The following is a 13,678-nucleotide window of genomic DNA, read 5'->3' on the forward strand; positions in this document are numbered from 1 at the left end:
AAATAAAATGAGGATGGGAAGGAATAGGTAATGAACTTGGAGAATGAACCTGTCATGTTAAACGGAGAAAGCCCCAGATAGGAGATGGAGAGTGGTAGGTGGCTGTTTTAGCGGTCAGGGAAAGCTTCACTGAGGAGGTAACATTTGAGCACAGGCTTAAAAGAGGTGATGGAACAAGCCAAGCAGTCATCTGAGGAAAGAGGGCCCTGAGCAGAGGAGAACAGGGCAAAGGTGCAGAGATGGAGTATGTGTGATGGATTTGAGAACCAACAGAGAAATCAGAGTGGCTAGAACTTTATGAACACAGGAGAGAGAGGAGGAGAGGAGGTGTGTGACATGTTTAACGAGAAGATGCCTGCAGGGAGCTTGCAGAATGTCCAGCATGCCGTAAGTATTTGGTCAATGTTATTTATGAAGACTGCGGTCTACTGGTGACATTCAGCAGTATGCAGACCACTGTGGCACGCAGGAAGTTGCAGCAGATTCAGAAACAAAAATAGCCTGGTTTAGCAAATACAATTCCCATCCATCCGTCCATCCATCCATCCTTTCCTCCTCCATCTATCCCTCCCTCCCCCCTCCCTCCTCCATCTATCCATCCACACCCATCTATTCATTCTTTCCTCAGACACTCACTCAATGACTATTTATTGTGTGCCAGACCGTGGGCTGGACCCTAGTGGGCACAAGATGAACTAAATAGGAGCTGGCCTCTCCCAACGTCAAGGAGCTCCCGGTCTGATGGGGGAGGCAGACACAGAAACAAATGGTCCCAATCCAACTGGCTAGGTTTGGGGATAAAGACCTGCATGTGATACTGGAGAAGAAGAGCAGAGAGAAGTTGAGGGAGCTGGGGAAAGCTTCGCAGTGTAGGAGGCATCTAGATGGAGAAGGTAGAAGGGTACAAGCTTACTAAAAAAATCAACTGCATTTCTATATACTAGCAATGAACAATCAGAAATTGACATTTTAAAAATACCATTTATAACCACGTCAAAAATATCAAATACTTAGGAAGAAATCTGACACGAAGTGTGTAAAACATGTACACTGGGAAATTATAAAACATTTTTTAGAGAAATGAAAGAGCTAAGTAAATGGAGAGATAGACTATGCTCATGGATCAGGAGACTCAATGTTGGTAAGATTCTCCCCAAACTGACCTATGGATACAATTCAAACCCAATCAAAATTCCAGCAGGCTTTTTGTAGAAACTGGCAAGCTGCTTCTAAAATATATACAGAGGAGCACCTGGGTGTCTCAGTTGGTTGGGCGTCCAACTTGGACTCAGGTCATGATCTTGCAGTTTGTGAGTTCAAGCCCTGCGTCAGGCTCTGTGCTGACAGCTCAGAGCCTGGAGCGTGCTTCAGATTCTGTGTATCCCTCTCTCTCTGCCCCTCCCTCGCTCGAGCTCTGTCTCTGTCTATCTGTCTGTCTGTCTCTCTCAAAAATGAGTGAACATTAAAAAAAAAATTAAAATGTATGTGGAAATGCAAAGGAGACAACTTTGAAAAAGCTACAATAGTCAAGAGTGCAGAACTGGTATAAAAATACAGGCCAGTGAAAAAGAATAAAGAATCCAGAAAAAAAAAAAAAAAGAAGAATCCAGATATAATCCCCCACACACATGGTCAATGGATTTTCAACAAAGGTATCTAATCAGTCCAACAAGAGAAGAATCATTTTTTTTTCAACAAATAATGGGGGCCCCTGGCTGGCTCAGTTGGTAGAACATGTGACTCTTGATCTCGGGGTCATGAGTTCAAGCCCCATATTGGGTACAGACCCTACTGAAAAGCAAAACAAAACAAAACAAAAAAACCAAAAACTATGAACTTAGCTCTACATTTGGCACCATATGCAAGAATTATTTCAAAGTGGATCATGGACTTCTGGGTGGTTCAGTTGGTTGAGCATCTGACTCTTGATTTTGGCTCAGGTCGTGATCTCAGGGTCGTAGGATCAAGCCCCACACCCGGAAGAGATAAACCATGAGATCAATGACCTGAGCCGAAATGAAGAATCAGATGCTTAACCAACTGAGCCACCCAGGCACCCAGAGATGATCTATTTGTTATCAGGTGATTAGATAGCTTGAGTCTTTCAAGGAACGGGTTCATTTAATTGAAATTTCAAATGTGTTGGCATAAAATTACTCGTAATATTTCCTAATTATTTTTAAATTTTTAATTAAAACTTTTACTGAGGTCACTCTAGATTCACCCGCAGTTATAAGAAATAACACAGAGAGATTCACTGTATGCTTTGCCTAGTTTCCCCAATGATAACATTTTGCAAAACTGTATTATGATAGCCCAGGATATTGATGCTGATGCAATCTACCAACTGTATTCAGACTTCCCCAGTTTTGCTTGTATTGTGTGTGTGCGCGTGCATGTGCACATGCATGTAATAAGTTCTATACAGATTTATCACCTGTGCGGATTTATGTATCCGGGAGATACTAGCCAAAATACTGAACAGTTCTCGGGCACCTCAATGGCTCGGTTGGTTAAGCGTCTGACTTGATTTCAGCTCAGGTCATGATCTCACAGGCTTATGGGATTGATCCCTGTGCTATCAGCACGGAGCCTGCTTTGGATTTTCTGTCTCCCTCTCTCTCTGCCCCTCCCCTGCTTGCACATGCACTCTCTCCCTCAAAATAAAGAAACTTAAAAAACAAAAATACTTAACAGCTCTAACACTAAGGATTCCTCACGCGTGCCCTTTTGTAACCATACCTGCCCCACCCCGTGCCCCAAACTCAAACTTCCCTAATTTCTGATAACCACTAATCTGTCCTTTATTTCTAAAATTTTGTGATACCAAAAATGCTATACAAATGGAACAATAGGTAACCTTTTGGGATGGCCTTATTATTATCATTATTATTATCATCATTATCATCATCAGCTTGGTGTTAATTCCCTGGATATTTACCCAAGTTGTTGCACGTATCAGGAGTTCATTCCATTTATTACTGAGTAGGATTCTATGGTATATGTACACCACAGTCTGTCCAACCATTCATCCGCTAAATAGCCACTGTGGACATTCACACACAGGTTTGTGTAATTATAAGTTTTCACCTCTGTGGGATAAATGCCCACAGAATGCTTTTTAACATTTGTAGCATCTAGAATGAAAATTTTCCTTCCTCTGTACCTAAGATTGATGATTTTTGTCTTGTCTCTCTTCTTTTTTGATCAGTGTGGAATGGGTTTGGCAATATTATCGCTCTTTTCAGAGAGCCAGCTTTTGGTTTCATTGAGTTTCTGGAATTGTTTTGTTTTCTATTTCACTTATTTCTGCTCTTAATCATTTCCTTCCTCCTGCTTACTTTTTCTATTTTTTTTTTTTTTAAGTGGAAGTTTAGGTCCTTGATTTGAAACTCTTCGAATATAGGCATTTAGGCTATAAATTTCCCTCTATGCACTGCTGTACCTGCATCCACAAATTTTGACATGTGGTGTTTTTATTTTCATTCCGTTCAAAATACTTTCTAACTTCCCTTTTGGTTTCTTTTTGACCCATAGGCTACTTAGAAGTGTGTAACTTAGTTTCCAAACATTTGGAATTTTTCCGAGATATCTTGTTATTGGTTTCTGACTTAATTCCACTGTAGTCAGAACATAAAAACATAATTTTTATAACAAATTATTTGTCTTTTGACACTTGTTTTAATGCCCAGAATATTCTATCTTGGCAAAAAATGTTCCATGTTCCCTTGAAAAGAATGTGTACTATAGAACACATTCAAAGACCAGAAGAACACTACTTTTATTGGGTAGAGTGCCTTATAATTGTCAACTAGGTAAATGTGGATGGTAGTGCTCTTCTAATCTTTAAAATTATAACCTATTGTCTGTCTGTCAAGAGAGATGTTGAAATCTCTGATAATAATTGTGGATTCTTGGGGCACCTGGGTGACTCAAGTCGGTTGAGCATCCAACTTCATCTCAGGTCATGATCTCGCAGTTTGTGAGTTTGAGCCCCGTGTCAGACTCTGTGCTGACAGCTCAGAGCCTGGAGCCTGCTTCGGATTCTGTGTCTCCCTCTCTCTATCCCTCCCCTGCTCACGCTCTGTCTCTCTCACTCTCTCAAAAATAAATAAACATTAAAAATTAAAAAAAAATAATTGTGGATTCTCTAGAATCTAGCACCTAGATTAACTGACCACCTTCCCTTAATGAAATGAGGGGAATTTTTATGTGGTAGTATTCTTTGTTGTGAAGGTCAATTTATCTAATAATGGAGTCGCTCCAAAAGTTGTGTTTTTTTTTTTTTTAATTAATCTTAGCCTGAAATGTCTTTTCCCATCCTTTTATTTTTAACCTCTCTTTGTTTTGTATTTAAAGTATGTTTCTGGGGCACCTGGCTGGCTCTGTCAGAAGAGCGTGCAACTCTTGATCTTGGGGTCATGGGTTCGAGCCCCATGTTGGGTGTAGAGGTTACTTAAATAAACTTTACAAAAAGAGTACGTTTCTTATAAGCAGCCTACAACCTCTGCCTTATAATTGGGGTATTTAGACCATTTGCATTTAGTGTCATTATTGACATGATCGTCTTGCTATTTGTTTTCTATTGGTCTCATCTCTTCTCTGTTCCCCTCATCCTGCCTTCTTTGGATTGATTTTTTTTTTTAATCTTTATTTATTTTTGAGAGAGAGACAGTATGTGAGCAGGGAAGGAGCAGACAGAGAGGGAGACACAGAATCCGAAGCAGGCTCCAGGCTCCGAGCTGTCAGCACAGAGCCTGACGTGGGGCTCGAACTCACAAACTGTGAAATCATGACCTGAGCGGAAGTTGGACGCTTAACCAACTGAGCCACCCAGATGGCCCTGGATTGATTTTTTTATGATTCCCTTGTATCTGTGTCTTATTCATTATAATTCTTTGTTTTATTTTTTGTTCTATCTTTTGGTCACTGCCTTAGAGTTTCTAGAACACATCTTCAACTTTTTACTACATTGTACCACTTCATGTAAATAGGGTAAGAATCTTCCAGGTGTATACTTCTATTTTTCCTCTTCCTGCTTTAGTAAACTGTGGGCCATATTACCTCTACATATGTTATAATCCCAAAGTACATTGTTACTATTTTTTCTGTGGTCAATTATGTTTTGAAGAGATTTAAAAGTGATGGGTAAAGTATTTTATATGTATCCACATAATTATTATTTCTAGTGGTAAATTTTATTTATAGTTTATCAAATTTGAAAAACTTTTGGCCATTATTTCTTTAAATATGTGTTCTGTCTCATTTTCCTCTCCTTTGTAGATTCCAATTTACACATATGTTTGGCCTCTTGAATTTTCTTAATCTCACTGAAGTTCTGTTCTAGTTTTTCTTTTTATCTTTTTCTTCTCTAGGTTTTATTTTGGACACTTTCTACTAGTATGTCTTCCAATTCACCAACATTTTCTTCTGCAGTGTCTTATCTGTCATTAATTCCAGTCAGTGTATTTTTCATCTCAGACATTTTCTTTTTCATCCCTAATCTAGGCCTCACAACTGAGGCAATACTTTTTTCTTTTTAACAACCATTTATTTTTAAGTAATTTCCACACCCAACGTGGGGCTTGAACTCAGAACCCTGAGATCAAGAGTTGCATGCTCTACCAACTGAGCTAGCCAGGCACCCCGAGGCAATACTTCTCTGAGTGCTCTATGTGATGCCCAATATATAGTCAGTGTTGTCTCCTCTGATTGGAAACGCATACTACTCTGGCCGGAGATCAGTACTGGAGATTGTACTGTTAGCTCATTTCTATTGGTTTTTCTCCCAGCCTTGAGTAGTTTTCTCACATTCACGTGTTTAGCAGTATCCAGCTAAAAACTCGGGGCGATTCAAGAGCTTTTTCTTTTCAGTTTATCTTATTTATTTTGAGAGAGACAGGGAGTGCATGCACAGGAGGGGCACAAAGAGAGAATCCCAAGCAGGCTCCACACTGTCAGCGCAGAGCCCGATGTGGGGCTTGAACTCAGGAACCATGAGATCATGACCTAAGCTGAAATCAAGACTCAGACACTTAACTGAGTGAGCCACCCAGCTGCCCCAAGACCTTTTCTTTACATTCAGCTCTCTATTCTCCATGCAGTTCCCTCCCGCAAATTCTAGCCAACTTGACCTCTCTGAATTCTCAACTTCGCACCCTCAACTCAGAAAGAATGACGCAATCTGTCGTGGCCCTCTTACTGTACTGTGACTTGCGAACAGTCTCCTACCAATACACTGGATCAACTGAGGGGCTCATCTGGCTTTGTTTTTTTTTTTTTTCCCTTGTCTGAGGAATCAATCTCCTGTGCTGTCTGCCGGCCATTGTCTGAAGCCCTTGCTTTCACGTTTTGTCTGGGATTTGGGGGTTGTTCAAGTGAGACTGTAAATGGGAATGCAAACTGGTGCAGCCACTCTGGAAAACAGTATGGAGGTTCCTCAAAAAACTAAAAATAGAGCTACCTTATGACCCAGCAATTGCACTACTAGGTATTTATCCAAGGGATACATGTGTGCTGTTTCAAAGGGACACATGCACCCCAATGTTTATAGCAGCACTATCGACAATAGCCAAAGTATGGAAAGAGCCCAAATGCCCATCGATGGATGAATGGATAAAGAAGATGTGGTCTATATATACAATGCAGTATTACTCGGCGATCAAAAAGAATGAAATCTTGCCATTTGCAACTATGTGGATGGAACTAGAAGGTATTAATGCTAAGTGAAATTAGTCAGAGAAAGACAACTATCATATGACTTCACTCCTATGAGGACTTTAAGAGATAAAATAGATGAACATAAGGGAAGGGAAACAAAATAATATAAAAACAGGAAAGGAGACAAAGCATAAGAGACTCATAAATATGGATGACAAACAGAGGCTTACTGGAGGCGGTATGGGAGGGGGCATGAGCTAAATGGGTAAGGGTCATTAAGGAATCTACTCCTGAAACCATTGTCACACTATACGCTAATTTGTACGTTAATTAAAAAAATAAAATTTAAAACAAAAGTGAGACTATAAATCAGTCATGAGGGTGGAGCCCTCATGGATGGGATTAACACCCTTGTACAAAAGGCCCCAGATCACCCCCTTGCCCCTTCCACCATGTGAGGACACAGTAAAAATAGGGGTATCTATGAGTCAGGAAGCAGGCTGTCTCCAGGAATGAAATCGACTTGATCTTGAATTTCCCCAGCCTCCACACGGTGCAAAAGTAAATTTATTTTATGAATCACCAGAACCATCAGTCTATGGTAGTCTGCCATAGCAGTCCCAAAGGACTAAGACGGGGGTCATTTCTCAGAGGGCCTGAGATAAGCAAAGCAGGGCAAAACAGGATACTTTGCTCCATAATGCTAAATGCCAGGAAAGCATTAATTGTGGTGAGTTTTTTTTTTTTATGAGTACATTTTTATGAGTACATTTTAATTTTTTTTTATGGTCTATGTTTGAGAGAGAGACAGAGTACATGTGAGGGAGGGGCAGAGAGAGAAGGAGACAGAGTCCAAAGCAGGTTCCAGGCTCTGAGCTGTCAGCACAGAGCCCAATGCAGGGCTTGAACCCATGAACTGTAAGATCACGACCTGAGCCAAAGTCAGAGGCTTAACTGACTGAGCCACCCAGGTGCCCCTGACTGTGGTGAGATTTAAAGGGCAAGTGCTGAGTCTCAGAGGCAGAGGATGCCATGGCCAAGCCAGGAAATAGACTATAAACCAGGAACAGATGATGATAAGTACAGAGCCTTCAGCTCTATAAATGCACAGCACCAGGAATCTTATATACATACTTAATTTTTAAAAATCAGTAGTATTTCTACTTACAATGGCCCTGCCTCCATGGAGACGTTGACATGTGCTTTGATTTTCAAATCTTTCTGAATTTTCGGGTCGCAGGCTTGCCTGAAATTACCCAGGTAGATTCTACCTGGAATTATTTCAACAGGGTAGGGCTGAAATGCATCCAGTTCCTGAAAGGAAGGAGAAAGTACTATATAGAATATGTATGGTATATAATAATATAATAGTATTTTCTTTCCCTAGGGAAGAAATTTTTTTTTATTTTGTTTTTTTTGTTTTTTTGTTTTTGTTTTTTTGTCTCTCAAAATGTGGCTTAGCAAACAAACTTAAAAAGATAATCCAGAGGGGCATCTGGGTGGCTCAGTCAGTTAGGTGTCCAACTCTAGATTTCAGCTTGGGTCATGATCTCATGGTTTGTGGGTTTGAGCCCCACACTGGGCTCTGTGCTGGCAGCGTGGAGCCTGCTTGGGATTCTCTCTCCCCCTCCCTCCCCCCCCCCCTCTCTCTGCCCCTCCCCAGCTTGCTCACTATCTCTCTCTCTCAAAGTAAATAAACTTAAAAAAGGGGCACCTAGGTGGCTCAGTTGGTTAAGTGGCCGACTTTGGCTCAGGTCATGATCTCGCTGTCCGTGAGTTCGAGCCCTGCGTTGGGCTCTGTGCTGACAGCTCAGAGCCTGGAGCCTGTTTCGGATTCTGTGTCTCCCTCTCTCTGACCCTCCCCCATTCATGCTCTGTCTCTGTCTCAAAAATAAATAAACGTTTAAAAAAATTAAATAAACTTAAAAAAAAAAAAGATAATCCAGAACAGTGAATGAGATGGACATGTGGGCATTCAGAAAGACTGACAAGAACTTGAATAAGAAGTTAGAAGGCTGGTAGTAAGAGACGGGCAGAGCCAATGAATCATTGTACAGCACACTGCATCTGAACACCAACATCCCACTTACCCCCACGGCACCTGTGTGCACTTTTCTGGGTGCATGAAAATTGGTGTCTAATCCCCCTTGATGCAGAACTGTGTAAATCCAGGGTGTGCCCAGTAGGATAGGGAGAGGGGACAGCCCTATATTATGATATATCATAATTATATAATTACTGAAAGGATAGCCTTTTAATTATATAACTGTATATTATAATTATATCCTATTATTTTTGGAGGCCACCAAACTTTTAATACCTTCTTTAAAAAAAGAATGAAACTACCCACATAGAGCCTATTTGTCATCAGGAAATAAATTCTGAGGAGTTCTGATGTAGACAGGTAGGGAGAACAGGACACCACTTAAATGGAGACTCACTGCATTCCAGGTCCAAAGTTATGATATGAAAAATTGGGGTTTCTTTGAAAAACAAAGATCCTACATTTCCCAAAGCACGTTCTAGGAAACAGTGGTCCCTTCGCAATGCACTATGAAAAAAGCTTCAGAGAATCAAGTACATATGGGAAGCTGTACCTGACATCCCCATCTCAGAAATTGACAATGTACAGGGGTGCCTAGGTGGCTTAGTCGGTTAAGCATCCAACTTTGGCCAGGTCATGATCTCATGGTTTACGAGTTCGAGCCTCTTGTCGGGCTCTGTGCTGACAGCTCGAAGCCTGGAGCCTGCTTCAAATTCTGTCTCCCTCTCTCTCTGCCCCTCCCCCTACCTCTCTCTTTCTCTCTCTCTCCCCCTCTCCCTCTCTCTCTCAAAAAATGAATAAATGCTAAAAAAAAAAAAAAAGAAAGAAAAAAAAAAGAAAAAAAGAGAGAGAGAGGGGTGCCTGGGTGGCTCAGTTGGTTAAGTGTCCAACTTTGACTCAGGTCATGATCTCGCGGTTTGTGAGTGCAAGCCCCGTGTCAGGTCTGTGCTGACAGCTCAGAGCCTGGAGCCTGCTTCATAGTCTGTGTCTCCTCCTCTCTCTGCCCCTCCCATGCTCATGCTCTGTCTCTCAATAATAAATAAATGTTAAAGATAAAAATTAAAAAAAAAGAAATCGACAGCGTACATTACCAAGTAAAGGTTCAAGAAAGTCCTGTGATTAAAAAAAAAAAAATCCGCTCATTACAGTCACTATAGAAAACAGTATGGAGTTTTTTTAAAAACTTAAAAATAGAACTACCATATGATCCAGCCATCCCACTTCTTGGTATATACCCAAAAGAAATGAAATCACTATTTTGAGAAAGGAGTATCTCCCATGTTCCTTGCAACATTACCCATAGTAGCCAAGACACAGAAACAACCTACGTGTCCATCGACAGATGAATGGGTAAAGAAACGTGGTATGTATACAGAACGGAGTATTACTCAGTTACGAGAAAGAAGGACATCTTGCCATTTGTGACAACATGGGTGGACCCTGAGGGCATTATGCTAAGTGAAACACAGGAATACCTCCTTTTATTATGCTTCACTTTATTTTACTTCAAAGATACTGCCTTTTTCTCTTTCTTTTTCTTTTTTTTTTTTTTTTACAAACATTTGTGGCAACGCTGCATCGGGCAAGTCTATCAGTGGCATTTTTCCAACAGCCATCTGATCACTTCTATCACATTTTGGTAACTCTCACAAAATTTCTAACCTTTTCATTATTATTCTATGTATTATGGTGATCTCTGATCAGTGATTATGACTCACTGAAAGCTCAGATGATGGCTAGCATTGCTAAGTAATAAAGTACTTCAAAAAAATTTTTTTGATGTTTATTTTTGAGAGAAAGAAAGAGCACACAAGTGGGGGAGGGGCAGAGAGCTAGGGGTACAGAGGATCCAAGGCAGGCTCTGTGCTGAGAGCAGACAGCCTGATTCAGGGCTTGAACCCATGAACCATGAATGACCTAAGCCAAAGTCAGATGGTCAACCAACTGAGCCACCCAGGCTCCCCAGTAATAAAGTATTTTTAATTAAGGTACATTCATTGGTTGTTTTTTTTTTTTAGATGTAATGCTATAGTGCACTTAATAGACTACAGTATCGTCTAAACAGAACTTTTATATACACCAAAAAAAAGTCATCTGATTGGCTTTATTGCACTATTTGCTTAATTGTAGTGGTCTGGAACCAAACCCACAGTATTTCCAAGATATGCATGTAAGTCAGATAGAGAAAGATCAATACTGCCTGATCTCACTTATATGAGGAATCTAAAATGGCCAAATTCATAGAAACAGAGAGTGGAATGGTGGTTGCAGGGGGCTGGGGGGTAGGGAAATGGGAGATGTTGGTCAAAAGGATACAAACTTCCAGATATAAGAGGCACAAATTCTGCAGATCTAATGTACAACATGGGAACTTTACTTAACAATACTGTAATACAGGGGCACCTGGGTGGCTCAGTTGGTTAAGTGTCCCACTTTGGCTCAGATCATGATCTCATGGTTTGTGGGTTCAAGTCCCACACCGGGCTCTGTGCTAACTTCTTAGAGCCTGGAGCCTGCTTAGGATTCTGTGTCTCCCTCCCTCTCTCTCTCTCTCTCTCTGTCTCTCCCCTACTTGTGCTCTGTCTCTCTCTCAAAAATAAATAAACATTAAAAAATAATTAAAAAAAACCAATACTATATCGTACTTAAAAGTTGCTGGGAGAGTAGATCTTAAGTGTTCTCACCACCACACCAAAAAATGGTAATTACTTTTGAGGTAATGATTAACCCCACTTGGTGACCACTTCACAATATACACGTGTGTCGAATTAACACCCTGTACCCTTTAAACTTGACACAGGCTCTGTGTCCATTATATCGCAATAAAACTGACTAAAAAAAAATTACAAAATCTGTTTCAAGGAAAGAGGACGAGAGTGTTAGAAAGTGGTTAGAAAAAAAATTGTCATCAAATGCTAATTTATAAACTAGTTGGAAAACAGCCAATAAAGCATGCCAGTCTAAGACTACTCTCAAAATGTGCCTCCAGGAAACTGTTGAAAATCTTCCCAGTGGTTCCCTGGGCTGAGTTTTTGTAGCTCAGATGCTTGTAATAATACAGTAGCTACATATTTATTGTTGGTATGGGTTGAAAATCTACTTGTGATATTTAGTAAAATAAAACCCAGGCATAATGTCAAGAAAACAAACAAAACCCACTAACATTGTATACACTATTGTTTCCAATATGATCTGTTTAGAGGTCCCTTTTTTCCATGAGTGTTTCACGGGAAATGCTGATCTATGTAATTTCAAAGGTCAAACCTAGCTCTAAAATGCCTCTGGCCCCAAGATGGACTCAGAAATAACATCTGGGGCGCCTGGGTGGCTCAGTCAGTTAAGGGTCTTGATTTCGGCTCAGGTCTTAATCTCATGGTTCATTGAGATCGAGCCCCATGTCGGGCTCTGACCTGATAGCATGGAGCCTGCTTGAGATTCTCTCTCCCTCTCTCTCTGGCCCTCCCCCATTTGCGGGCATGCTCACTCTCTCTCTCAAAATAAATAAACAAACGTTTTTTAAAAAGAGAAAGAAATAACATTAAGTGATGAGGGACCATAAGGCAAGCCACCGATCAAGCACCAAGCACGAGCTAGCACAACCTCCCCACCCTCCAGGTGGGATATGTGTGACATTCCTGAGACACTCCGGCTGCCCAAGGACAAAGGAAAGGACAGGAAACAAATGGTTAAACTGATAGCATCTCCATCAGTTTACAAATATCTCATGAATCGCCTAATCCCCAAGAACTCCCTACTATCTTAATGATAATGCTTTCCTAGAGGGAAAAACAACCTTAGCTGGACAATAGCTAGGGCTCCAGTAATCTGTAAATCCTCTTTGGCATATGGAAATCCCTTTAAGAAACTTCCTCTGGACTTCACCTCCCCCACCTCCACAGGATACGGGCAGCCACTCTGCACAGCCCCAGTGCAGCTCTTCCTGCCCACGGGTTCTGTCCCTGTGCTTTCATAAAATCACCTTTTTGCACCAAAGACGCCTTCAAGAATTCTTTCTTGGCTGTCAGCTCCAAACCCCACCATCACCCAAAAAGTTCATCATTAAGTCCCGCAGGCTACTTGGCTGTTCACTTCAGAGACTTCAGAACCTTCTGGCCTCAGCACATGGGCCCTCCCAGTAAGCCCACTGCAAACCCACATTCTTCCCAAGCTGTCAGCCTCAAAAAACCTTTCTCCAAGAGCAGACACCAAGCCGAGCCAATTCTCAAGCATGTGAAAGGGACGAGTGACCCTTCCACCTGCAGGCAGGCCTGCTACTGACCCAAGGCTTCCCCAGAGCCCAGGCTGACACCACCCAGGATGCTCAGCTTGCTGGAGCCAAAGGAAACCCTCCTAGTTTCATCCGGAAAATCTCACTGAACACCTGACACAGATCTGTCTCCTATTCCCACTGCTTTCAAACCAGCTTCCTTCCCTGTGGCCGTGTGACAGGGAGAAAACACGCTGTGCTGTAAAGGGCAAGGGCATGTTAATTCTAGATGACATGGTTTTGATACCTATGTCGACAAGGATGTCCAAATGAAGCCCACTGCCCTTGCCCCACACTGCCGCCTCCTCCCGTGTCCCCCCACCAGTCACCCACACCGGGAACCAGGGCACTATTCCAGGCTCCTCCCTCCCCCACCATGTCCTGCCCCCGCCCCCTCCCTCCCCAAGTCTAATCAGTGCCACTGCCTAAGTGCTTCTTAAAGCTGCCCTCTCCTCACCATTCCCAGACCCACCTGCCCCCCACGGGTCTGCTTTCTGCACCGCAATCACCATCTTTCTCAAGTGCGATCTGACGGCACCAGCCACCCTGGGCTCACCACCATCTCTCTCTAGTGTGGTCTTCACATTTTAGTCCCAGAAGCTTTTGCTCTGAGCGAAACTTTATTTAAGGGAGGCCACATGTAAAATAGAGGAAGTTGCCAGTGGCTGCGTCTGAAGCGGGGTTCAGTGCCCCCATCACCCCTCCTG

General features: G+C 41.9%; 1 protein-coding gene across 2 annotated transcripts in view; it reads right to left on the reverse strand.

Annotated features, from left to right (window-relative positions):
* Positions 1-13,678, reverse strand: part of STYXL1 (serine/threonine/tyrosine interacting like 1) — a 70,427-nt gene that overhangs the window by 17,760 nt on the left and 38,989 nt on the right. For both annotated transcript variants that reach the window (XM_015078796.3, XM_015078797.3), the window contains exon 6: positions 7,829-7,974. In XM_015078796.3, coding sequence (XP_014934282.2) covers positions 7,829-7,974 — 146 coding nt within the window. The remainder of the gene's footprint in view (positions 1-7,828; positions 7,975-13,678) is intronic.

The sequence above is a fragment of the Acinonyx jubatus genome, chromosome E3, assembly GCF_027475565.1.
Source record: "Acinonyx jubatus isolate Ajub_Pintada_27869175 chromosome E3, VMU_Ajub_asm_v1.0, whole genome shotgun sequence".
Lineage (NCBI taxonomy): Eukaryota > Metazoa > Chordata > Mammalia > Carnivora > Felidae > Acinonyx > Acinonyx jubatus.